The 27,916-nt window shown below is 47.0% G+C and overlaps 1 protein-coding gene across 15 annotated transcripts in view; it reads right to left on the bottom strand.

The window, feature by feature from the left end:
* Positions 1 to 27,916, bottom strand: part of ZNF536 (zinc finger protein 536) — a 493,271-nt gene that overhangs the window by 154,482 nt on the left and 310,873 nt on the right. For all 15 annotated transcript variants that reach the window (XM_058424647.1, XM_058424646.1, XM_058424648.1 and 12 more), the window contains 2 exons: positions 20,591 to 20,743; positions 5,938 to 7,509 (listed from right to left, as the gene is read on the bottom strand). In XM_058424647.1, the coding sequence (XP_058280630.1) occupies positions 5,938 to 7,509; positions 20,591 to 20,743 (1,725 nt within the window). The remainder of the gene's footprint in view (positions 1 to 5,937; positions 7,510 to 20,590; positions 20,744 to 27,916) is intronic.

The raw sequence follows: 27,916 nt of genomic DNA, 5'->3' as shown, positions 1-27,916 counted from the left end.
GTGTAACCATTGGGATGGGAGGTCATCACAAAATTGCCAGAATCATCTCCAAAGCAAACTTCCCTACATACCAAGAAAGAGCTATCAACCATGCACCACGGCAGAAGCGAGGAAATGAAACGTGCCTCTCTAACACTGATGGAGGTAAGGTTGATACCTGCCGTGCTTAAGGGACGATTGCGACCCGAAGATGTTTGCACACTGACATCATTTCCTTGCAACAGTTTCACGTGGATGCTGAGCTCCGCAATGTCATGCAAACTCAACTGAGAAGCACTGATCCAAGCTCTTTTCTCTATCATCTATTTCATCCCTACGCTTCCTTCCATCAGTGAGGAAACAGGCTTTCACAGAGCAAGCTTGCTTCAGAGACAACACACAGCCACTGCCCCCTTCTTCTTCTGTGTGTGCTGGCTATGAGGGGGCAGCTCTGCGTTGCACTGTGCCGGGGTGTTCTCCTGGAAGTCTTTAATGCATAGACAGAGGTGTGGCTTCCCAGAAACAAGGCACCAGCCCATCTGGGTCGACAAGTCCTCTACCACTGTGAAGTCTCTCTCACATCTCTGGCTTTGGCATTACCAGACAATGGATGGGGCCCTGCCACTGATGATGAGGGGTCTCCTGTCACCATCTCACTGTCCAGTAGAATAACAGAGGACCAGTGTTTGCACCATTCATTCTCTAGGGATGACCACGGGAACACATCCCTCTTTACCAGAGGGAGTTGTTGGGTTGAACAACTAAGACCCTGTGGGCCAATTCCAGTGCATCGCCTGTGTCAGTACCTAAAGTTCTAATAGAACGCAACCACAGCCATCATTTTCCTATTGTCTATGGTAGCTGTGGTGCTACTTCCAAAGCAGAGTTGGGTGGTCGCCACAGACACCCCGTGGCCTGTGAGCCAACACTTTTATTCTCTGGTCTTTTAAGAAAATATTTGCTACCTGTTGCTTTAGACTGAGTAGCTGGTAAAAGTGTAGGTATTGGCCAGGCGCGGTGGCTCATGCCTATAATCCCAGCACTTTGGGAGGCTGAGGCGGGTGGATCACCTGAGGTCAGAAGTTCGAGACCAGCCTGACCAACATGGTGAAACCCTGTCTCTACTAAAAATACAAAATTAGCCAGGTGTGGTGGCATGCACCTGTAATCCTAGCTACTCAGGAGACTGAGGCAGGAGAATCGCTTGAACCCGGGAGGCAGAAGTTGCAGTGAGCCGAGATTGCGCCACTGCACTCCAGCCTGGGCAACAGAGCAAAACGCCGTCTCCAAAAAAAAAAAAAAAAACGTAGATATTCTCCGACTGCCTATGCTGAGGTTTCAATGGGCCCGAATTCTTGGGAGGGGGGGTCTCAATTATTTCACTAATGTGGAAGCCAGAAGACCCTTATTCCATAGTCTCAGGTATAATTTGGGTTGGGGAAGCCAGTTGCCCCATAACCTGAGGATGATAAGCTGGGGATGTTAGGACGACTGCTGTTAATGGGCTTGCATTCTCCCTTGCTTCCTCCCAGGCCCACTGGGTCACTAGGTCTGGTAGCCACTGCACATAGGGCCTCGTGCCCACGATCAACATGCTGATATTTATTTCATGTTTATTTTACAGAAGGGGTCTCACTGTGTCACACAGGCTCAAGTGCAATGTCATGATCCTAGCTCACAGCGGCCTTGAACTCCTGGGCTTAAGCGACGCCCCTGCCTCAGCCTCCCAGAGTGCTGGGATTGTAGGTGTGAGCGCAGTGCCTGCCCTCAGCCTGCTTACAGATGCTCCCAGTTCAGCCAGGCTTCCCTGAGTGGCAGTCACTACAGAGCAGAGCTCCTTGGGGCAAAGGGGAGTGTGCTCTTTTCCCTGCTTTCCCGTTCGTCCGTCATTCATTCTTCTCTGTCCTGCCTACCCCTGGGTCCACCAAAGGACACAGTGCAAAGCCTGATTGGGAGACCTGGCACATGACAACTCCACACCCTGGCCGTCTCTCTTAGGTTTGAAAGGCAAGGAGTAAGGGTGACCTGGTTGCTGTCCAAATCCACAAACTCCCGGATGAAACACACTCTTTAACCGTTCCATGCAGCGAGCCCCATGGGTGCTGTGCAAACCAGCCTTGGTGCTGTGTGCACAGGGATGCCCGCCCCTTCCAAGCCAAGTGCCGACCCAACAGTGCATTAGCATTTCTCAGACTAGACTGGGCTTGTCTGCCTTGCTTTGTCCATGGATGCAAACACTGCTCTGGTCTTCCTCTCTCCACCTTTAAATACTCATGTGGAGTCTGTCCCACCACAAAACCAAGGTCAAACATTCCAACAAAACCAAGGGCACATCCAAATTCTCCGATGGCACTGGAGTACCCTTGTACATTATGCTCTTTGACAGAATAAAGAAATGTGACCCATGCCTGGAGACTGGAAGTCACCTCAAGAAACTAAGGATTTGATTGGAGTGGGATTTCCTATAATGAAATCAGACCCCTAGTGGGATCTGACCCACTGTGGAAGCAAAGATGCCTGTCCTCTGGCTTAATCCAAGATGGCTTAACCTCTTCCTTGGGATTGTTGTAATATGTCTCTGACAGGCAGTGTGCTGTCCTCTGTGGAAAGAGCTTTAGAAAATTCCCACTGAAGCTCTCGACACTGTCATACGCAACAGGCTTCTCCCCACCCAACTGGCTGGGTCGGCTTCTCCCCTCGGTGGCTCTCCTTCTGCACCAGAGTTAGGAATCCATTGGCTGTTAGGATGGGCAGGGCACACTGGCCAGGACCCCGGCTCTATAGCACCAAGGAATTTAGGACCAGAGTTTTAAAAGTTAGGAAGAAGGCATGCAGAAATGACGGAAGATCCTGAAAGTACAGCCTGCAGTATGAGTATCACCCACAGACTAGGATGAGACGCCACCTTTTCCAAATCAACAGCAAGGGTTGGAGGAGCTGCTGAGATCTGTGGGGAGTTTATATGATTTGAACTAGGTATTTCCGATGCTTCTTCAAACACTTTTACACCCCTTGAGAACAGAGCTCTTCCTTAAGAAACACAGGAACATTAGCTCCTCCTATAAGCCCGTTTCTATAATCATGACAGTGGGGATTTAGGTTTACTAACCAGACAAAACCAGACCTGAACTTTATCCATCTGAGATGAGAAATCTAGGAATGATGCTTTGGTCTGACAAAGCTCAGATACTTAAGGAGAAATAGTGATGAGCCTGGTAGGCGAATTTAGAAACCCATACCTACTTTAAGTGAAGAAGAGAAGGAGGATTAAACAATAGAAATATTTTATTCATTGTGCCAATATCACTTCTACCCTTGCAAAGGGAAGCTAGTGGGGGTTTGAAGCTTACAAATGTCACTTGTGCTTCTTGCCATGCTAAAAAGAGAGTGAATTACACTATTTAAGAAAAAAAAAACCAGCCCATTTGGATTTGTGTTCCTCCTAGATTGTAACTTTTAGAAAGGATGAATATGTCTGGACCTTCTGGGATACCACAGTCGCCCGCAAGAAAATAAGAAGAGGACTGCAATTATGGTGGGCCAGATATGGGGGGAGTGAGATGAGAACTGGCAGAGTCAGGCCCATCCTAGAGGCAAGAGGGCAGTGGCCTCACCCCCAAGCAAATGCAAGAGCCGGGGAGGGTCTTTTCCTGCCTACTTCCAAACTAAAGCAAGAGGAGGCAGAAGAAATGGGGCCAAACGGAATGCAGAACTCACACTCTCTAAAAAGAGGCGGCTGGTGGCCAGAGTCAGTTTCAGCATCTTCCCAGGAGTGGAAGGCGGAACAAGAGGCCTGAACCCTCTGCTGCAGAAGCAACAAGGAAGCCTTTAAGCTTGGCTGGCATGAGGGTCCCCAAACCCCATGAAAGAGGCGGGGGGTGGGGGGCACAGCTTACATCCCAGGGTCTGCTGCCCAAAGCCTGAAAGGTGGAATCGGCAACCTGGTTTGCACATAGTGGGGAAATGTCAGGTGTGTGTCATGTGCTGCTGTTTTGGGAAAAGGTGAGAAGTTCCTAAGAGCTTGCCGCCCAGAGATAAAAGGGTTTCAAGACCCGGCAGGCTCCCTGATGTTGGCTTCCCATTCAACCTCGCCTGGTGTGAAAGGATACCATCGGGCAAACTTCCTCGAGCCAGGCAGCCTTCCTTCATTACTGATAGGAAGATGGGAACATTAATAGGGGTAATATGAGCTCATTTCAATAATAATGAGCTCATGAACATGCCAGGTTTTGATCTTTTCTGATGCATGGATTCCTGGCAGGGACTATGGTCCTACGTAGGTAGTTGAAAGAACTGAAAATAGACTTAAAAAAAAAAAAAGGCTCTAAACAACAATAAAAAAGAAACCACCCCGATCACAAACCTAAAACAATAAAAAAAAAAAGCCTTAAACATTCCTCCTCCAGTTAAAAAAAAAAGGGAAAAAAATTGGACTGACATAAAACCCTTTTTTCCCTTCTTTTAAATATTGTTTTTAACAGCTTCAAAAGTAATGAATTATATGTGGCTAAAAATAGATCTGGGGGTAGTGGTTAATGGGGCCTTGTGAATCATTCAGCATAAGGAACTGTCAATATTTTTTTGAGCTGTCAGAAATCCATTTAGTGATTTTTGACAACTCAAAAAAATATTTCTGACCGCTTGATTCAGTTCCTAGTGAATTAGGGAAGAAGAGGAATAAAAGAAATATATCAATCTAAATTATGAACTCAGAGTCTAGCTTCCTGAATTCTGCTCTGTGCTTAAATGAACAACAGGATGTTGAGGTTCAAAAATATTCTCTTCTATTTACCCCCTTCCTTCCCTTTTCTTTCCTTCCCTCCCTCCCTCCCTCCCTCCCTCCCTCCCTTCCTCCCTTCCTTCTTTCCTCCCTTCCTTCCTTCCTTCTTTCCATCCTGCCTTCCTCCCTTCCTGCCTTCCTTCCACAGGTGAAGTAAAATTACATAAATCCATTTATAAATTACAGATGGAAAAGTATCATGGTCATTTGTCTCTGGTGAGGATATTTGGAGCTGGTTTCAAAGGGAAGAATGCATTGACCTTCTTTTCAGAGAAACGCTTCCAAATACGGATATGAGGGTGCCAAGAGAATGACTTTGATTCCCCCTGCCCACCCCAACATTCATTTGCTCCAAACCTAGTCCTTAAACTTACAATGATGTTCTGAAATCTGGAATTCCTTTGGGGTACCCATATGCTTTAAAGAGATAAAGAAGTGTCAGTTTGCTACAGGATCAGACAAGCATGAATCCAAGATGCACAGGGTCACATCACTACTGTTCAGGGACTTCACAATGTACATGTCTTGTTAGAGCAACAGACAGACAGGTGAACAGACAGACAAACAGAAGGCAAGCGCAGAAGGCCAAAGTCACAGTAACTGCCATTTAGTTTGTCTAAAAATGAGTCACAAACACCCAGAAATCATCTCCCTCTTTGGAGAGAAGGTCGCTTTATTTCTATACTGTTGTTAGTGTGATATGATTTTAGTATCCTCTAAGTCAATAAAAGAAAAGTTTAAGAAAGCAGATTTGGCTTAGCAAAGCAGTAAGGAATTGTCTTTAGGCATCTTTTGCATAAATTGAAAATACTGAAGAATTTGCAAGTTACCATGTCTCTTTTCATTTTTGTTTTGTAAGTTGATTTTCCCCCCTTCAAGTTCTAGATGGCAAACAGGAGTAGTTCACATGGTGAGAGACCACCCCCTTTTCCATGCCTTCTGTACAGGCATTTTAGTACATTATAATGCAAATTAGAACACAAAAGTATGAGGTCTAAAACTTCTAAACAAAGTGGACTTTTATGATTGTCTACATTGCAGATACAGCACTGAGGGTTTTTTCAAATATTTCATTCAAAAGTTGCTCATGGATAACTCTACCCCATTTTTTTTTAAATGCACAATTCAGCACTGATGTTTTGGGAAATGAACTATAGGAAGAGGATTCTAAAACTTACCACACAAGTCTGGCCTCTTGATACATCCAGAATTTGCTGTGCTACTTGCAAGTCCATTAAAGGCTGCTAAGCCATCAGAGCTGTAGGCCCTGAGGACCGACAGCATGTTCATCGGCTTGTCCAGGCTCTGGGGCCCCCGCTCCGGCTTTGGCAGGCCCGCCAAGGGATCCTGGGCTTGGAGAAGACCCTGGCTGTGCCACTGCTTCTCCGGTGCTTGGGATAAAGGTGAGACCAGTCCCTGGACGGGCTGGGGGGTGCCTGTGGGCTGCAGGCTGTCCCCGCCATCGCTGCTGCTGTCTTTGCTGAGGGCAGACAGTGGCTTGGTCATCATTTCCGGTTCGGTTTCAACATCCTCTTCATCGTTGTTCTCTCCCTTGGAGGAGTCCATGTCCTCTGAGGAGGCGATGTCGGAGAGGTCATCAGTAGTGTTCTTACTCGTGGTTTCAGGGATCAGGATGGGGGCATCCTCTTCAGAGTGGGCCTTTCCATCAGGCTCCTTGTTGGGGCAGGAACTGGAGGCCCCTGAGCCAACCATGCCTGGGTAAACACCAAACTGCTTGTAGAAGTCTGATGGGAAGTTACAAAATGCAGGGTCCATGTGGCCGGTCCATGTGCCGCTCTTCTGCTCCCCCAGAGTCTCCTTGATCTGACCTTGGGCCATCTTCTCAGAAGCACAGTCTAGAGAGCTGATCATATTGGGGAGGCCCAGGTCTTTGTTTGATTGTAACGAGGGCAGCAGGGCCATCTTACTTGCCTCCCGGGCTTGGTCTTTGCAGTTGACCGTGACCCCAATGGTGTTATCTTTGCGTTTCGCTTTGCCCAGGTGGTTGGCCTGGAGATGAAGGGCCATCAGCTCCATGGAGGACGTTGTGAAAGCACAAAACAAGCAGCCGTGCCACGCGATGCTGTCCTGCACGGTTACCGAGGAGCCCGGGAGGGAGGCGGCATCTGGCCGCACAGACAAGTCCAGGGGTTCATACTGAGATTTCTCGGACTTCCTCTGGGAGGACTTGCCACTGGGTTTCTCCTCGCCACCATTCACTCCATGGACTTTCATGGAAGGGGGGTCAGCCAGGGCTTTGTCCTTCACGTCCTTCTCCTTCTTCAAGGAACTGAGGACAAAACTGTCCATGAAAGCTTGCAAGGACCCTTGGAAATTCACACCGTTGCTCACGATGCTTTGATAAGCTCTTCCGATCTCGGAGAAGTGGGTGCTTTTGGAAGGAAGGTCAGTGCCTTTCAGAGCATCTGAGGGGACCTCCGAAGACATGCCAGTGGCCTGCCCCGAGTGCTCTCCGGAGGAGAGAACCCCTGATGTCCACTGCTGAGATGCAGGACCTCCTCTGAAGTCGATTCCAGGGAGACCCTTGAAGGCCCCCCTCAGGATGTCTGGCCTGATGAACAGAGAAGCTTTGCTTGACATCTCGTCCTTGTGGTCTTGATTTGGGGGCTGCCCAGACAGCGGCCCAGCCCCATTCTGCCGCTCCCGATGGTGTCGCTCTAAGTGGTATTTTAAGGATGCTGACTGCGTGCCGGCGTAGTCACAGTGCGGACACTTGTAGGGTTTCTCACCTGCAAGATTTTGATATAAGAAAAAAAAGAGGCGTTTATCTCATTTTGGTGTGCTGAACGAGGCTGGAAGGATCAACATTTGTTCTTTGAAACAAAGCAGCTCAAACTAATAATTAGAGAACAACTGTTTTTTAATAGAAGAATAATTCGTACTCTTAAGCTTTTTTAATGATTTTGTACCATTTGGGACTATTCAGGAATGACATACTATCTACACACAATTAGCTATCTTTTTCTTTATCTAACATGTGAAAACGGCTGTAGATTTAAAAGCTATGATTATGAAAATTAAGCATAATAATTTCAGCCACAGTGATCATTAAAAGTAGAAGTTTAAAAAGAGAAAGTATGTAACAAATGGGTGGTTGCAATATTTTGTGTATACAATAGCTCTAAAATTTGTTTAAATTATACACATGGAAACCATTTTTAAACCTAAAAATTTTATGGCACTGTTACGCAAGACTGAAATGAATGATTTAAGTCTTGCTCTGCAGTAAATCATGGATATAATTAGCAAATGGCATACTGCACAAGTAATTTATCATTATTTGGAGGGCACCATTCCAGACGGGCTCAGATATCTGCAGACCTACTGCACTGTTTCTAAATAAAGAACTATAAATACAGATTCTATAAAATATTAATACCATTACAGTGCATTATGATTGCAGCATGTAAAGACATATAGTTAAGATAAAAAGCAGTCAATAAAACTTAAAAGAAAATGAGTAATAAAAAGGCACAAAATATATTTAGTTTCTGTATTTGAAATTAACATTATCTACTGGTCTTTGTCATGCCTTAAATTTGTACTAATGGCAAACCTAATGCTCCGGTAGTAAAATGTGTAATTTACCTATAATAAGCGCTTTCTAGAGAATAAAAATAGCTTTAAAGAGTGTTTTAAAACATATAAGATAATTTTCATAAATTAAATATTTATTTAAATTCAACACCACCAACTTCTATTGTTCTTTCCACGATGGAAAAAGATACCAGAAGAGACAACTTACATTTGCTGGCATTGTGGGATAGAGAAGGGGAAGAAGGTAAACGACTGCAGATTTAAATATATTCCAATAATTTGTTAGCAATCCCAGGTCTTTTCTAGACTTTGCAATCAAAAGGCTCTCTGGAAGGACTGGGGACTGTGACAGTCCCTGCTCTCTTATTCACAATGGTGCCCTGTCAATATCCACAATTATTTCTTCCAGGAACCTCAACTATTCCCCCTCCCCTTCCTCTGTTCTATTGTAAAATAGACTGATCTAAAAAGTAACAACAAATCGTCAGTGAATGGTGTCTTCTGAAGACATTTCACTGTGTCTAGTCTCAGCGGAAGGCATGAGTCCCAGTTCTCCAGGCACAGGGCATTTGGGGGCGTGGACTTTGTGAGCAAGAGGGCCACCAGCCTGGTTCTGAGCAGGAGATGGCATGTCATCTCCAGATCGCGTGCCAGAACCATGGACAGCCTGCCTGCCTTATCAGAACAAGGGTGCCAGGTGCTATGAGCAGCTGAGATCTCTCCTGGACACTTTTTCAGAGGTAGCTCTTAGGTCTAGGAAGAGAACCCAGCAGGGAATCTGTTTCTCTAAACATAAAGGTCACAGTCATCCAACAAATTCTTGGAATATATTTAAGTCTGCAGTCATTTACCTTCTTCCCTGTCTCTATCCCACAATGCCAGCAAATGTAAGTTGTCTCTTCTGGTGTCTTTTTCCATCGTGGAAAGAACAATAGAAGTTGGGGGTGTTGAATTTAAATGACTAGACCAATGACAGGAATCTAGGAGGAAGGCTCCATTCCCTTTGGGGTAAAGGTACAGAGAATTTCAGGCAGTAATTTCCCCCTTCTTAGAGTCAGTCCTGGGTTAGACTCAGACTCATTGAGCTACTGCTATGTAGACATCCCATTGCAGGCCAGGCTGGGATGGGGCACTTCTGGGCAGCAGGACGTCATGGCTGATTCAGCTTACCTGGAAGCCCAGTGATCAGGTGTGACAGAGGCAGTCCCTGAAACTTAGAGGGGTTGTGATGGGGCCCACAGCAGGCAAGCCTACCTAGAAACTCAGGATCCTGGCCTACGGGTGAGAGCAAGCCCTGCGGGAGGGCCGGGCGATGAAAGCCTGCAGAGGTGAGGCCCGCAGGTGCCGGGTGGGACTCAGGCTGTGTTTTAGAAATGCACCTGGAAATGATTACGTGCATCTGGCAGGCAAAGGGGCCGTAGAGAAAGCACGGGCATTCATTAGCAGAGCTAAAGAAGGGGAACGTGGACTTTCCTCTCAAGCCTGGGGATGTGGAGGGCTGCCTTTCTGGGTGGGGACTGTGGGGATGCACAGAGGATGTGTGTGTCTATTTCCAATGGATACATGTTTGAAAGGCACACAGGAGGCCCGAGCGCAGTGGCTCACACCTGTAATCCCAGCACTTTGGGAGGCCGAGGTGAGAGGATCCACAGGGTCAGGAGATCGAGAACATCCTGGCTAACATGATGAAACCCCGTCTCTACTAAAAATACAAACAATTAGCTGGGCGTGGCTGTGGGCACCTGTAGTCCCACCTACTTGGGAGGCAGAGACAGGAGAATAGTGTGAACCCAGGAGGCGGAGCTTGCAGTGAGCCGAGATGGCGCCACTGCACTCCAGCCTGGGCGACAGAGCGAGACTCCATCTCAAAAAAAAAAAAAAAAAAAAGGTACATGGGAGCGGCAGTACTCAAACTGTATCGCGCATTAGAACCACCAGGAGAGTGTGGTAAGACACCAGTTCTGGCCCTAAGGCACAGCAGTTCTGATTCCCTGGGTCTGGGGTCGGGGCAGAAGTTGGCCTTGTAAGCGTCCCTGTGATTCTGATGCAGACATGTAAAGACAACCCCTTGAAAAACCAACCTGGAATTGCCTTGGAGGCTTGACAAGGTGCTGATACCTGGTCCCACCTCCCCACATTCTGAGTTAATTGGCCAAAGATGCAAACTTGGTTTCGGGATCTTTCGGGACTTTCCCACGTGGCCCTCTGTGGATCCTGAGTGGGGAACCATTGTAGGTGGCCTTCCTTGGAAGTGCCTTTAAAGTGGGAACCATGAACGGTTTAGCAGGGAAGACAGTCTAGACCTCAGGAGGTATTTGAGAATCTGGACTAGGGACTGGACACCCATGCTACTCTGAACTCCACTGGACACAGAATCCCGCTCTTGAGACTTTTTCTTCCTCAACCTGTAATAAGACGTGTTGAAGCACGTGTTCTGTGGGGTCTTATGCCAATCCTAAGCTCATTTAGGAGCTAAACTAAGTCTCCTGAATAAAGCCAGTGATACTTGTGCACATACATGTCACCCACTGACTCAGAAACCTTCAGTTTGATTCACACACACTTTTTTGATGGAATGAACCAATAGATGAATGAATAAACACCTGCAACCTCCCTTCTTGACCCTGGAAACTGAGTAAAACCAAAGAGGCAGGTCCCCTGCTCTCATGGCTTTTGGAGGAGACATATCATATAGTAGGCTAGCAGAGTTCACGCACACGCACTCTCACACTCACACACAGCATGCGAGTGTGCAGGAAGATAGCATCCCTTCACTCCACCCACTGTCTTTAGAGTTCAAAATAGGCCTTGCCCCTCACTGCTCCAGAGAATAAAAGCCAGAGCTGAGAAACAAGAAAGGCTAATTCCTAGCACTGGAGTCTCTACGGGCCCAGGCCTGGTGAACTAGGGGCTGCTTCATGAGCTTTCAAGGGTTTTCTGACTGCACATGCTATGCAAGCTTCTAGAAAGCTCTCCACCCACGCTTCCTCTGCCTTCTGCACTGGGATGAAAGGGCTGCACTGCTCTTTCCATCCATTTCTCTATACAGTTCCACCTCCTGCCGGGTCGCTAAAGGGCTTGGTTTGGGTGGATTCTTCTGATCATCCGAATTCCTCAGTTGAGTGCTCCAGGTGGGGACACTGTTCCAGGGGATAAACCCTTCCACTTTGGACTTATGTTCACAAAGAAACAAGCTCAATTTTAATTTCTTCGTAATCACTGAATGATTGGAAGAACCACCCCTGCCCTCTGTCTCGAAGCCCTCACTCCCCTTTCCGGGCTTCCTATCCAACAAGGGGCACAGGGAAATGCTTTGGAGATGAAAGTGAGCCCTGGCCAGGGCATGTTTCTAGCCAGGCACACCCAGGGGCTAAGCTGGGAACCTCCTTAGAACCCCAGCAGCCCCAGGGCCTTGTGCTCCACTGGAAACATCTCAGCTGTTTCCCAGGCATTCTTTCCCCAGAGGGCCCATTTCAGAGTGCTCAGGAGGCAAACTTCTCACAACGTTGACCTAGACGGGGTGGGGCGGCAACCACGAAGAGAGGCCTAACAGCACATTTCACAGACTCTGGGGTTCGGTCTACGTCTGCTCTTTCATTTGGCTGGCACAGGAAGATGCTGAGTCTACCTGAGCTGAGAACCGCTTCCCAGCCAAGGCTTCTGTATCTGGATGTGCTCTTCTGCCCAAGCGCTCTGGGCTAACTCTAGCAAATCCCAGGCCTCCGGGCATGGCCAGATCCATGCCAAAAGAGCCAGGCATTGGGCCTGCCTAGCCCTGCCCAACCAAGGCTGGACTCTGCCTGAGACTCAGGCCTGCATTGCCTGGGCGGCCCCATGGTACAGGCAGCCCCAGACCCCGCCAGCAGCTCTGTCTAGTTGAAGGATTGGCCACTTAGGCCATAAATGAGTCCCATCTACTGAGGGGACCACTCAGGCTGCCCCCCAAGGTTTCCAGGGGGCCATGAGTCCTCTGGTGACCTCCATGATGTTTGCGGTTCATTGCTTTATGTTTATCTGTTATATGTGCCACACACTCGCATGCAGGCAGAACCACGCAGATCAGATGAGTATGCAAAACAGCCGTTCTCTCCTGGAGCACAGTGTCACTCAACTCTAACCAACTGTGGGCACTAGAACCTTTGATTTTCCAAGAAAAGTCTCGGCCAGGTAGGGTGGCTCAGGCCTGTAACCCTAGCACTTTGGGAGGCCAGGCAGGAAGATCGCTTGGGCCCAGGAGTTCAAGACCAGCCTGGGCAACACAGGGAGACCTCGTCTCTACAAAAAATTTAAAAATTAAGCAGGTGTGGTGGCACACACCTGTGGTCTAAGCTACTTGGGAGGCTGAGGCAGGTGGATCGCTTGAGTCCAGGAGTTGGAGCCTGCAGTGAGCTATGATTGCACCACTGCACACCAACCTGGGGGATAGAGTAAGACCCTTTCTCTAAAAAAAAGAAAAGGAAAAAAGAAAAGTGTCATATCTATGAGGTTTCTGTGTGCAGTATCTTAACTTTTAAATATTGGTACCTATCTCAAAACTTTTCAAACACTGAAGGGTCACAGTGCTCTATTTTACAGATGGGGTCTGGAGCAGGCAGTCATTGTGAAATGTGCAGAATGGGGCTCTTTGCCCAATAAAGGAAGCAGCTACGAACACTGGTAGCCTTCTCTGGGGAAACCTCTCACTATATTTTAAAGGAGTAAGATGTGGGCCCAAACAATGCATTTCTAGAAAGAAGAGTTTTGCTAGAAAAGGCATAATGAAATTAAAAGGCTGCAGTTCATCATTCCAATGGATTAATGAAATTATTGGAACTGTCGTACAGTAAGCCAGCTTCCCACTGACATATGGTGTAAGATATATATTTAGCTTTAGAATATCATTGATAACCTCTCCCAAGTCACTGTATCATCAATTTCTAGAAATATACGACCAGGTGGTTTAATTAGTTCACTGTACCTATTTTTACATGGTCATATCTTTTATAATTCTGAGCCTCTACTTTGCTCTTGATATGTCAAAGGAACCCTCACTGTTCCAGGGAGTTATTCTAGAGCTATTTAGAGCAAGTTCCCACCAGCACCTCTCCAAAAATAACAGGTGGATTCATATTCTCTTTGGAAACCATTTTAAGGTTTAAGATGTGATTCATGCTTCTAATTTTTTTGGTTTTGTTTTTTTTTTTCTAAATCTCCAAAAGTGTTTCACTTTTAAGTTGAGCAACTGAATATTTTCCTGTATTTGCATCCTCAATTTGATATTTATTTAGTCCTTCTCCATCTCTTTACTTAGTTAACACCAGGAGAGATAAATATGGTGGTGTCTTTGCAGCAAAGCTTCAGTACATTAATATAAATTGTACACTAATTCCCCCAAAGCATATATATGTTGTAAACCTGAAGACTTTTCACACAGCTGCTTATTGCTAAACAGTGCCTTGTCCAGAAGGGGACAATCTGTGTCTCTAATTGCTGTCACTGAAGCCCAGATTCATTATGTGACTTTCCCATTAAAATGTGAGCATTAATTTGTATAATGAAATATCACCCACTGCAGTGTTCATTAGCCATGCCCTACTGTATACAGCACATTGTTAGCTACCTAGAAACTGTAGTTAATTTCACTAATGGATATTTCCCTACTTAGTGTTTGGTAGGAAATTTATACTGTAACATTACCTCTTCAACTTTTAAGGAAATTTAAATTCAATCAATTATTTTCAACAAAAGTTTAGGATGTCATTAAGGCAGGAAAAGCAAGGATAGGAAACCGAGGAGGAATAAACCGGGCTTTTAGTTCATCTCGGAAATAGAAAAATGATGGAATTTTAATTCAAAACAAAAAGAAAAAAAGACATCTCCTTTTGGAGATCTTTTTGTTTTTTTTTAATTTTTTCATCATTACTCAGGTGGTTGCTCCCCCACTAACAGCAAAAACGCATGCTGTCTTTTTGGAAAAGGAAATGAGAAGAACACCCATTTTAACCGATTCCTTTTTGAAAATGTATGCAAGGTGTTTTTATATTTACTCAGTGTGTGAAAACAGCCTGGATACCTTACACAGAAGCATCAAAGGTAAGAGACGTAGACACCAGCCATAAGGCACCTGCATGAGGCCGGCTGGAAGTTTCATTTCCACCCATGTTTATGTACCAGCCGCTGCTCGGGAAGCACTTTGAAGATGAAAGGTGGTTTCCACCACAGCATGAGAAGTTTATCAGCTCTGTGATGCTGGAAGTGATTCCACTCCCACTCACCCCCACCCCGTTTCCATCCCAGGAGGTCAGAGTGCCTCCACATGCCACAGTGGCCGTGCATCACCCCTAATCTCGCTGTGCTAGTGGGGAAACCCAAGCACGTGGGGCCAAGGAAGCCTGGCCTGCGGCCAGTCTGAGGGAGGGGTCAAGGAGGAGCCGGGGTGCACAGTACTTCCCTTTTAAATTCCCTGGAGGCTGCGCCAACACCACTTGTGAGTACAAGTCACTTCTTTCCTTCCTGTTGGGTATGGTGTGGACACACACTGTCAAAGAAATGTTGCATTAATTCCCTAAAACAAGCCAGAAATTCACTCAGAAAAGTAAAAAGTAGCAATACAGTGCAGCGGTGAAGTGAATGATATTCTGAATTAGGCAGATCTGATTATAACCTTTAATCCAAGCCTGGACAACTCCAGGGCGGGATAACTTCAGGTCTCTGTCTCCGAGGCTCAGCGCCCTCCCCTGCAGCGGGGCAGGGGATGGAGCCTTGGTGACTGAGGTGCTGTAGGGATGAAGGAGCGAATTAATGCGCAGTGTCTAGCGCAGAGCCTGCATATGGCGTGGATAGAACGTGGGAACTACCATTACTGTTATTGTGCCATTACTCCATCCCCGCAGGCCGAGTTCTGCGTTCAGCCAGTTGCTGTCACGCTTTGTAGTCACAAGGCAAGATAAGGCCCAGGTCTCCCTCCCTACACCCGACTGGGTGTGCAGCTGTTTGGGGGCTGCAAGAGAGAATGCCCTCCCTTCCACAATCCTCCTTGGTCCTACAGGAAAGGGACAAGAACACAGGTGAGAGCCCAGCCAGCATCCAGGGGCTGTGCCGTGAAGACAGCAGCCAGGAGTTGGGGGGTGCCGGGCGTGCCCTTCAGCCCAGTGCCGAGCCCCTTGTGATCACAGCTGAGACCCCTGGGAAACCACCACTGACTTCCCTGTGCGGATGCATTCCCACAAAGAGGTTCCGACTCGGGGCTGGAACATGCGGCACATCAAAACCAGATTAATAAACCACTCGCAGAACTCGAGAGGGGGAAGAAACTAATGAGATTTATTTTTAATTAGTCCCTGAACTTTCATGCCTCCAAGTTTTCACGAGTGAAGTTGCTTATTACATTTCTCTACAATGGTCATTCCTTGAGACAACAACCCCAACCTGAAAAACCCACACATGGGAGAACCACTCTAGGGAACCCAGCCAGGAGTCCCGCGGCCACGCATGAGGTGCTCACCCATCGCGGGGGCCATGCCTCCCCCAGCCTTTCAGGGACCTGTCAGCAACTGCCTGCTTCCTCTACACACAAAACAGATACATCAGACCTTCCAGAGTACCCCCAGGCACCTGGCTTCCCAAGGTAGGGTGCAGGGAGGGGACATGGAGGGAAAGAATGGCATGTGTGCATGGAGAGCAATCCTGAAATGATTTGCCAACCTCTCAGGAGACTCTGGGGACATGCGCCCTCCCCATTGCATGTTACACCTAGATGTTTGCTGATGTATCTCTGTGATGGTTAATTTTTGTGTGTCAATTTGACTGGGCCACAGGGTGCCCAGATATTTGGTTAAGGATTCTTCTGGGGGTGTCCATGGGGGTGTTTCTGGATGAGATGAATGTTTGAATGGGTGGGCTGAGTAAAGAAGGTGGCCCTCTCCAATGTGGGTGCACCTTGTCCAATCTGTTGAAGGTGTGAATAGAACAAAAGGCTGAGTGAGAGGGAGTGCACTCGCTCTGCCTGGCTGTCTTTCAGCTGGGACATTGGTCTCCTGCATTCCGGCTCAGACTCGAACTGGAATTTACACCATCAGCTCTCCTGGGTCTCCAGCTCACCAATTACAGATCTTGGATCTTAGGACTTCTCAGCCTCCATAATCACTTGAGCCAATTTCTTATAAATCTCTCCTGTGTGCATGTGTGTGTGGGGGGGGGTGGCATATCTCCTTCTTTGCTTTTCTTTTTTTTTCTTTTCTTTCTTTTCTTTTCTTTCCTTTTATAGAGATGGGGGTCTCACTATGTGGCCCAGGCTGGTCTTGAACTCCTGGGCTCAAACAATTCTCCCGCCTCGGCCTCCCAAAGTGCTGGGATTACAGGTATGAGCCACTGTGCCTGGCCATATATACATTTCCTATTGGTGCTGTTTCTCTGGAGAACCCTGACTGATGCAATCTCCTTTCTGAGCCTGCAATAACTGGCTCTGAATTTGAATCACAGACACTGTGCTGTAGAAGAAAAATTGTCCATATCCAGTTATTGGACCCTAGTCTGCCCAGGGTAATGTTTCCATGAGGAGAGAAGTTCAGCCCCCTCTGGGTCAAGCAGCCATCAATGTCTGCCCTGCCTGGAGCCAGAGCATGGCAGTGTCCAGGATCTGATGGCCTTGGGGACACCCGAGGTCCTGCAGGAGCCTCCCCTTGGTCCCCTGTGGACCTGGCTGAAGCTTAGGGTACACCAGAAACATCCTAGTGGCCCATAGGCTCTCTCAGGCTCCCAGATGTTCAGAACAACCTGACTGGAGCATCTAGTCAGCACCTCTCCAATAAACAGGAGTTAGGAGAAGAGAAACAGTAATTGAGTTAATGCAGTGGGGAGAAAAAGGAGAGAGGTTTTATCCATTGATGTTACATGATCGAGACTTCCAATAAAGATGCAGTTGGACAGAAAAAATACAGAGAAGGTGCCATCTGATACCCCAATTAAAAATATATTTATTACACCTTGGGTTTTCAAATGTGCTCATATGGGTCCATTGTTAAAAACTTCAAAAAGATGGCATTTTGGAGCACATGTATTTTTGTTTCATAATAAGACTGCTGTCCTCTGGCCATGTCATTTAGAAATACAAAAACTGTATGGTATTTGGAACAAGGAGAGACACCAGGGCCAAAAGAGAAGGCAGTCAGGGCCTCTCACCAACTTGAGTCCCACATGAAATCACTTATTAACAGATACGTTGATTTTGATTTTTTAATTACTTGTGTAATCTACACTTTTACATTGTCATAATAGATGTTTATTTGGGTGATTTATAACATGTAACACTTTCTGTTCTATTCAAATGCACAAGTGTAAGCATTTTCCAGCTTCTTTGTTCTTAGATAAAAAGGAAATTGATCTTTATCTGGTTACCATTCTGCCTTTTACACACGGCAAATGCTGCTTCCGAGGGGTGGTGGAGGTGGTGTGATGTTTCCATGGCTTCTTTCATTTTCTCTCTGATTCTAGGAAGTTTCCAGAATGCCTCTGTCCATGGCCCTATCTTGTCTTTCTCAATGTCTCCAAAGACTATTCTGAGGTTTGTGAAGCAGAAGTTCAGAAACATTAGTGTTTCTCAAGCTTGAAAACTGCGAAGAGCAATAACCATTTGCTCTCTCCCAGGTTATCCAGAATTTCTGTCAGCTTTGGTCCTAAGTTGCCTGGAAATATTCTGTGGAGTGTCTACTCTTACCCCTGGGGAAGTTGACTGGGCTTGGGGTGACAGGGTTAGCGAAGCCCCTCGTTGAGCCTTTCCTCACTGACTCTTACACCCTGCAAGGCTGACCTTACCCATGGAGAGCCACCACCTGGCTGGGAAACGTGGTCCAGGGTTCTGTATCGACATGAAATACACAAGTCTAGACATGCCTGGCCTGGTTTCCACACTCCTGCAGGCAGCTCAAGGGTGGGTGCCCCGTGGATCACCTCCCATATCCTGGCAGTCTGTGGGTCCCCACCCTGCCCAACCACCACCACAACCCTGGCTCCAATCTGGGGAGGAAAATGGACATTGGCATCATCTGAGAAAAACAGATGTCTGGGCTGACTGCCTTCGAGCCTGGTCACTTTCATGAATTGACGCAGGAATGCCTGGGTCAGCAAATACTTTCTGAGTGCCTACATGAGCCAGGCTCTGTTCTAGGCTGGGGACACAGCTGGACAAACAGACATAGCCTTTGCTCTCAAGGAGTTCACATTCTAGTGCATGGAGAGAAACAACAACGAAATACAAATGCATGGCGTGTCAGAGGCTGTGAGCACTATGGAGAGAAGTGACACAGGGAAGGAAAGGGGTCTAGAAAGTCCTGGTGGGGTGGGGGGTGCACTGCCACGTGGGTGGGCCTCATAGAGAAGGGGGCATCAGAGCCAGACCCTGAAGGGGAAGCAGCAAGCCATGCAAGTATCTGGCAGAGAAGTTCAAAGGGCAAAGACCCTGAGATCACAATGCAAGGCCCCCTCCCTGAACTCCCGGGGAAGAGGATCTTCCACTTTGTCTGTGCCCAAGAAACCAGCACTTGCAGCCTGACTGTCAGGCTGTGGTTTCTGATGGGTTCCTGTGTTCCCTGGGGAAGGGGCCACTTTTCCCACAGCCCTTGACTCCTCCGTGCCACCTTGAATAATGCAGGGAAGACAGGAGGAGTCACTCACTTATTCGCGCATTTCTTCTGTCATTCAACCTTTCAGATAAATTCATCTGCCCCTACTGGGTGTAAGGTGCCCTTGCAGACCCTGGGGTTATAGAAATGATAGCAATTCAAAAGATGGACAATATTGCCACCGGTGCAAATCATAGACTCTGTTTGGTGGGAGACAAATAAGCGATGGGCCCCAACAGGGTCATTTCTGAAACTGTCAAGTTTATAAAGAAGATATTGCAGGGGATGCGAGGGCTGTTTTAGGTGGGATGGTAAGGGGCAGCCTCTCCGAATAGATGCCAGTGAAGCTAAGTCCCCAGGGACCACCTGAAGGAAGATTCCAGGTGGAGGGAGAGGCAGGAACACAGGTCCTGCAGCTGGAACAGGCATTCCGCATTGGAGGAACAGGGAGAATGCAGGCGGTGTTTCAGAAAGGTGCCGAGGATGAAGAAGGGAGCAGGACGGGGCCGGGGCAAGGCATGGGCAGTTCACATGAGGTCTTTTGGGAGAGTGGTGGGACCTGGAGGACCATTTTAAAAGACACCTCTTTGGCCCGAGATGACTCCAAGAGAGGCATGCAGGATGAACAGAGCTGGTGACTTAGCCCATGGCCACCTGTGCCCATCTGTCCTCAGGCTTCCCTTGGTGTCAGGGAGATTTGTGGGGACCAGGTGAGGCACCAAGTGAGGGGTTTCTTGTCTTCCCCCACGCGATGCCCATGCAGCCCGCATGCACTCAATATTCCTGTGCAACCCGGAGCCTTATTGATTCCTTGGGAAATAAACCACAATTATTTTTGAAAATAGATGGCATATTTGTCTAGCCTCTGAAGCAGCTCATACTCCAATAGATAAAGTGTCAGGAGGAAAATCAAAGAAAATGGAAGTGTCCATATCTCCGATAGATTTTTTTTTTTATATTGGCAATGTGCAAGCAACAAGCAGAAAAGCTAAAAAGGACGATGACTGAGGGACACAGAGAACTCCCTGTTGCCAGCCAGCCCTCGGCCAGTATGACGCTGAAATATGACAAACGGCCAGAGGGGTGCAGCAGCCACTTGCCCCCCTTTGCCTAAGAGCATCTCAATTTCTCCTTTGAGGAGACACAGGGAAGAGTCACTTTTCCTCCACACCACATGGAGTGACGGGGATGGACTCCAGCTGCCCTGTCCCAGGTCTGGGCATGTAACACAGGCTGGGCTAAAGCCTATTCTACCTGGATGCTTGGGGAGGTGGCTTCATTCCCTTCTGCACTTAGGAAGGTTTGAGCTGAGACCCCATCACTGACACCTGGGAGACTCCTGGTTCATACAGGGGCGTGGGGAGGGACTCCTTCAATACAGCAGAAAGAAACCATTAGCAAAATGCCCTAGAGGCTCAGACGCGACCCAGTTATCCCAGGCCAGGATCATCCAAGTCTACCTTTACCAGTCCCTGTGTCATTTGCGAGGTGAATGTTAGTTAAGTGACGAATCAGGAAATGAGGGCCGCTTCTGACCCACATAGTGGTAGCTAGACAGGCCCAGGGAAAACCTTCCAGAGTTAGTGACCCACACAGCTGTGGACCTGGGCCAGAAAGCAGACAGGACGGGGGCCTCCTCCTCGGGGCTGTGCCCCTGGATGCACTGACTTCTCACCTGTGTGTATCCTCAGGTGCACCTTAAGGTGATGGGATGTCCGGAAAGTTTTCCCACAGTACGGACAGTCCTTCATGGCCGAGCCCAGGCTTCTGTCGCGAAGTAGCGCCGGTTGCTGGACGCCGGAAGATCTCCCAGCCTCCTCGCCAATGTCTGCAGCGAAGGAGAAACGTTCTCACATCACTTCAGCACATGTCAGGAGTTGTTCGCACCCAAACTGCTAACACCACACAAAGTTAAACATGTCAATACTACACCTGTCTATTTCATTCTTTAAATCTGACAGAATGCTGACAATTCATGTATTTTCTTGTTATTCTCTTAAATTATTTCATCTTTCCTATCATCATTTTAAGCAGCATATGGTACCTTTATATTGAACTGAATTAAACAAGAAAAGAAACAGCTGTGTCAGCAGCTGGTTTGATTTCTTCTTTTGCTTAGTTCCTATTAAATATTTTTTTCAAAAGTTTAAAAATGTTGGTGTTTGTTGAATCTGATTAATTTGTAATATGGACTCACTGTAGAGTTCACTATAGGACTGAAATCATATTTGCATTATAGCAAGCAACAAATTAAAAAAATGTGTGTCAGCTGAGTCCCTAAGACATGCAGACATATGGCTATTTTGGGACAGGAAAGAAAATTATCCAAAACTGATCATTTCTTCCTTGTAGAGTCTTGTATCCATCGCTGGCTGGTGTAATCTCATGAAAAGGAGAAGAAAAAGTATGGAAATGTGATTCCACAATTAGCCCATGATAAACATATAGTGACATATTCAAAGTCATATGCAGAGACTCAGCTGCAAAACTCCCATAAACTTACAGCACTGCAGACACATCTTTTTGCAGTGACTTGAGAACTTCCTCTGTCAAGTATCAATACAAATTTTCCTTCCTGTTGTTATTTGTTATGTAACCCAAACCATTAGAAAACGGAATAAAATTTACATATGGCTGCCTTCTGCAAAGAAATTGTGGGACACAATAGTAAATAAAACTGGAAAAATGTCTAGTGGTTGGAGGATATATTATTGCAGCCCCTGAGGGCTGACATCACACTGCCAAAGAGGTGACAATTGGGGACTCGAGGAGGAGAAGCAAGAGAACCTTCTCTGGGCTCTCACTTTTCTTCCAGAATCATGGACCTCCCCACAGAGCAGGAGCCTGAAGGCCTGGCACAGAATCTAAGCTCCTGAGGATAGCGGGGTCCTCCTCACCGTAGCTTCCAGCCCACCCTCTAGGCCTCACGGTAAACCCCACTAGGAGAACAAGGGAACCTTCTGGGATAATGAGATCTGTGAGTTTTGCAGAGATCACAATAAATAAATCTGCGCCTTCCAAGCAATGGAAAATGCAAACTGCTTTTACTCCTCAATGTTTGTTCCTGGTATTCTCTGCTAATAGCCAAAAGGGGCAGACTTGTAGACCATGAGAAAGATGAAGGCCAACATATTTAATTTTTTTTTTTTTTTTTTGAGACAGCGTCTCATTTTGTCACCCAAGCCGGAGTGCAGTGGCACAATCATAGCTCACTGCAGGCTCAAACTCCTGGGCACAAGTGATCCTCCTGCCTCAGTTTCCCAAGTAGCTGGGTGCAGGCCAAGTAGCATGGGTGCAGGCCACCATGCCTCGCTAAGTTTCTATTTTTTGTACAGACAGAGTCTTGCTTTGTTGCCCAGGCTGGTCTTGAACTCCTGGCCTCAAGCAAACTTTCCACCTCAGCCTCCCAAAGAGCTAGGATTATGGGCATGAGCCACTACACCGGGTCCAAGACATTTAATTCTTATTTGAGCATTCACTCTAATAATAATAAGAATGCTCTTATTTGAGCATTTGCTCTGAGCAACTGTGAAACTCTTGGCTTGGAGCATTCTCTCTGCATTTGGACTGTGTACGACCATATCATCACCCTGGCAAAGTTATTTATATTTGAAATCTCACTTTAATCCTATTCTCCCCAACTCTTCTAACCATCATTGGAGAGCTATTCAAAGGGTATAATTACCTAGCTTTTTTTCGTTATAATTTTGCACAAGTAGGAAGTTAGGCTCATCCACATCTAGAACTCACAGTCACTCCCCCAAGCCCTAGATTGTGGTTGTCCAAATGAATGTGGAAAGGCCCCCAAAGATGGCTTATTGATCAGGGCAAACGGGCACAAGAGAAGGTTACAAACTCACCATCAGACAAATGCTCTACATACGGTCACAGTGGCTCTATGTCCTGCAGGTTGAGTCTACCAGTAGCTGCTGCCAGAGGGAGTGATGGCCAGATGTCATTGCCAGCCAACCACATACCCTAGCTTTAGACAGTGGGAAGGCCATCTCCTTCTACCCTTCTCCCACTCCCACCCACCCCAATCCTGAGCATGCTGCATTTGCCCTCCTGGCCTCCTTCAGCTTCCCTTTTGCTGGGATCGTGAAGGTCAGCTTCAAACAATGATGAGCCTGATAAAATTCTGCCCAAGTGCTTCCTAGTAACATAGTCGAGATACCCAATTTAAGTTAGGAGGCCAATCACTGTTGATTTGAATTATAAGCAGGACTAAGGTGTCCTGGATGTTGGCTTCAGGATGAAGGTAGGCAGGGGCAGGTTTCAGACGTGTAATTATTGGGCCGGGCATGGTGGCTGATATCTGTAATCCCAACAATTTGGGAGGCTGAGGTGGGTAGATCACTTAAGGCCAGGCAGGAGTTCAAGACTAGCCTGGCCAACAGGGTGAAACCCCATCCCTACTAAAAATACAAAAACTAGCCAGGTGGTAGTGATGCATGCTTGTAATCCCAGCTACTGGGGAGGCTGAAGCAGGAGAATCGCTTGAACCTGAGAGGTGGAGGTTGCGGTGAGATGAGATCGCACCACCATACTCCAGCCTGGGCAACAGAGTGAGACTCTGTCTCAAAAAAAAAAAAAAAGTGTAATTCCTGTGGGGCCTCCTATGGCATGCTCTGGACCTTCCCATAAAGCTTCTTCCAGAGGAGCCCACCAGAGAGCAGTAGCAAGGAGTCACTGTGGAATAAAGCTGCAGGAGAATGTCCTCATGTTCTCACTTGCAAGTGGGAACTAAGCATTGGGTACCCATGGACACAGAGGTGGGGACAATAGACACTGGAGGCCAGGTGTGGTGGTGCACACCTGTAATCCTAGCACTTTGGGACGCCGAGGTGGGCAGATCACTTGAGGTCAGGAGTTCCAGATAAGCCTGGGCAACATGGCAAAACCATGGCAAAACTAAAAATACAAAAATTAGCTGGGTGTGGTGGTGCATGCCCGTAGTCCCAGCTACTGGGGAGGCTGAGGCACAATAATCGCTTGAACTCGGGAGGTCAAGGCTGCAGTGAGCCAGGATCACGCCACTGCTTTCCAGCCTGGATGACAGAGCAAGACCCTGTCTCAGAAAATATATATGGACACTGGGGATTCCAAAGGCAGGGGAGGTAGGGAGGGGAGCAAGGTTGAAAAATTACCTATCGACCACTATGCTCACTACTTAGCAAGATCATCAGAAGCTCAAACCTCAGCATCACACAATATACTCATGCCACACACCTGCACATGTACCCCAAATCTTCAAAAAAAAAAAATCACAAAAAAGAAGACACTGCAGGAGAAATGAGAGAGGGCATATTTCTCCTGGAGCTTTTGGGAAGGACTTGCCCAGGCCACATTACAGATAAAAATAGCAATATGGCCGCCCCGCACGGTGGAACATTTTGCAGAACTTGAGGATGAGCCCTGCCTCACTATACATCACTCTAAGTGATGGCCTGTATCTGTTTTCCTTTTATCTTTCTATCTTGGATATGTGTGGCCCAATAAAAAGAATAAATTTGTAAGATAAACAGTTTTCTTTGCAGATTTAAGAGTCTAATTATTACTTCACAAAGAAAAGGGATTTTTTTTTGGAGGGCCAGAAGGCCTATGGCATTTATGGTTAGACTAATCCTACTGGAAAATCATGCTGAGAGAAGATGAAGGGCGATTGTGGGTGGTCCCAGGAAGTGTCCAGAGAGGCTGAGAGCCAAGCGCAGCGAAGGCTGGGGAAGCGAGTGCTGGCGGGACACCCTCAGGGCGCTGTGCATGAGCCCCAGCCTGTGCCAGGATGGGTGCTGGTGAGGATGTGTGTGCTGAACTCGGCCCAGCCCCAGCAAGAACCTGAGAGTGTCATTCAGAGGGGAAGGTGCAGCTGCTCTTGGATTCCTTCTCTACCCCGAGTATAAAAGCACTGACATCTGCCCCTCTGCAAACTGCAGGAGGGAGTCCCATCGCTTCTCCTGGCACCCCATACCGTCAGGTGGAGAAAGCAGTCACTGGTTTATGTTGCAGACAGACCAGCCCTTCCCCAGCCACTCCAGGAAGCAGGCAGTAGAAAGACAGGTATTGGCTGGGCATGGTGGCTCACACCTGTAATCCCAGCACTTGGGGAGGCCAAGGCCGGTGGATCATCTGAGGTCAGGAGTTTGAGACCAGCCTGGCCAACATGGTAAAATGCCATATCTACTAAAAATACAAAAATTAGCCAGGCATGGTGGTGCGTGCCTGTAATCCCAGCTACTCGGGAGGCTGAGGCAGGAGAATCGCTTGAACCTGGGAGGCAGAAGTTGAAGAGAGCCGAGATCATACTGCTGCACTCCAGACTGGGCAACAAGAGCGAAACTCCATCTCAAAAACAAAAACAACAACAACAAAAAAAAAAGAGAGAGAGAGAGAGAGGTATTACAACAATTGCATCTGTGATCCTTTGTTAAACCTTTCGTGCATTGGTTTGAGATTTATTTATTTTTTTAATTTTCTTTTCCTCTAACCAGTGGTATTCCTTCCCTCCTATCTGACACTTTCTCTAATGTGCTGGGTAGACTGAAGGCAGACATGTGGACAGAGGTCAGCCTCAACTCTGCCATCTGTTCCTCCCTGCTCATCTGTGAAAGGACAGACCCCTGCCAGCTCCTAGAGGCTGAGATGTCCCTGGAGGGGACCTTTGGCTGCAGGCGGGGAGGCCCTCTCTTGCCTAATGCACCCTCAACCTGGGTGTGTGCTCTGGGCTCCCACTTGATGGAGAAACAGCTGAGAAACAGCTACTGTGACCCTTGTTTCTTTTCTTGACTCCACTGAATAATATGGGATTATTTCCTCAGAAGTGGGTGCCTGCATGGATACAACAAATAATATTCCAGACAGACACAGGCCATATTTGCAACCCTCCTAGACTGTAGCCAAGAGCAAATGCATTGAAATAGGCATCAAAAGCTCTGCCAGCTTTCTCCTCTGCCCGTGCATACAAGCTGAAAGTGACTTGCTAAAGAAAAAAGAGGTGGATTCAAGTTTTTTAAAGGTATGTTACCAGGAACAAGGAGACATCAGGCAACAGACCTTCCTAATTTTGTCTTATCAAGGTCAGCAATGTTGTCTACATGCCCATTTGCTTGTTCTTATCCTCTGAGTCTACAGCAAGGTTGGCCTCGATCAAGGTGACATGAAGGTGCATGCTTTCCCCAAGTATTCAGAGGAGGGGATGTGGGCTGAAGGAATTGGGGGGATTAAAATGGCTAGGGATCATTTTAGAACCCTCATCATCCACTGGACCACAAAGTGGCAGTACCAGTTAGACAAAGAAACAGATGCTCAGAAAGACAAACAACTTCTCAAAAGTTAAAGCCCCGATACTTAGAAAACACTGTCACCAGCTGTCTGAAACCACCCCTGAGGTTGGCTATCTTGCTGTATACAAACATGATTTGAATGGATGGGTGCCTCAACACACACTTAACCTTATTTATATATAATACGTTTGGGATATTAAAACTTCGTTTATAAAATGATTTTGTACTTGAAGGGTTGATTTCCCCCTAGATTCTCTCTAAACACTGAACTTCTTTGTATAATAAAATAGCCTTGTTTTCCAAAAATGCTGACTCAGGTGTTAGGAGGCAGAATCTTTTCCTCCCAGGTCCCTAATATCCAACTGTCCCAAGCAAGTCCCTTCACCCCTCCCCTCGCCCTTGGTTCTCCCACAAGGACTAGACCTCCGGGTCCTGCCACGCTGAAAGAGCTCCAAGCCTATCCCAGGCTGTCTCTGCCCACTGCTTTTTTTTTTTTTTTTGGCCTCTCATTCTACCCACTGACCTCACCCTACAGCCAAAGAAGATACTGACGTTGGGTCTTAAAGAGGCAAGAAGAAATGACTGTAAAAAGGACGGCAAATGGTTGCTAACTAGTCCCTGGACCCCTACGTATCCCAACTTCTCTTGCATTAAGCTAAGGACAGGTGGTCAGTTTTGGCCAACAGATGAAGGAAATGAAGAGAGAGTGTGCCTGCACCTCCTCCACCCTCTCCTCCTGGGCCACAGTGACCCTGCAACGCAAAGGTTGAGACAACAGAATCACAAAATAGAGGGCAGCTGGGTCACTGAGTCACCAGATGGATGACAGCTGACCCACATCACACTTTGCATGAATGAGAAACAAATCCTGGTTATATTAAGCCATGGAGATTTTGGGGGTAGCCATTGTGGGAAAAGGTCAGAAATTGACTAAGAAGAGTCAATCCTCTACTGGTGAAGTCTTCTGGGTTTATAACCAATCTTCCAAGGAGTCCAATTAACTCACAGAATGAGAGGGAGAAGCCAGAGATAGAAACCAAAAGAGGCAGAGTGAGAGGACAAAGAGAAAGGAAAGAATGGCTTCTTCTTATACTGCATGTGGATTCTTGGTTCTCGCTTCATCCCAACTCGCTGGCAGCCTTACCCTTCAGATGCCCAGAAGTACATTTTGGACAGACTTCCATTAAAAAAAAATTATAACGATGATGCTGTTGGCAATGATGATGGTGATGGTGAGGTCCGAGCCGTGACTGGAGAGTTACCCCAGCAACTACGCATGGGTAAGGTGACTAACTCTGTGAACACCCTGGTGCTTACAACGTTTATGGCATAAAATACCACGATATTTTAATTTCTATGGAGCTTCTAGTATAACAGTAAATACATTTTCCCAGATGAGTTGTCAGTTAATTCTGCAAGTATGCCTTGTGCAAAGAACGTCTCAAAATCGCAGCTCTCACTTCATTAATGAAGAAAAAAAACTATTTGTGGAGTCTAAGGGGTGAAGAAGCAGTTCAGTGGGACAACAACAACAAAAAATCACATCTTTCTTAATGTCCTTGCCCACGTATACCAGGGCTTGAAGATCTTTTCAGCAGCAAGATAATACCGACACCTTGGGGAAAGTCCAAAGGAATGTATAGCTACTCTTAAAAGCTTAACACTTCCCTTATTTTGAAAACTTTAATAGACTCAAATAAAGCAATCATGACTGGCCCTTT

Source organism: Hylobates moloch, unplaced genomic scaffold (genome assembly GCF_009828535.3).
Source record: "Hylobates moloch isolate HMO894 unplaced genomic scaffold, HMol_V3 SCAFFOLD_12, whole genome shotgun sequence".
NCBI classification, from domain to species: Eukaryota; Metazoa; Chordata; class Mammalia; order Primates; family Hylobatidae; genus Hylobates; species Hylobates moloch.
Note: the sequence above shows the minus strand (reverse complement) of the source record. Positions and strands in the feature narration are given on the sequence as shown.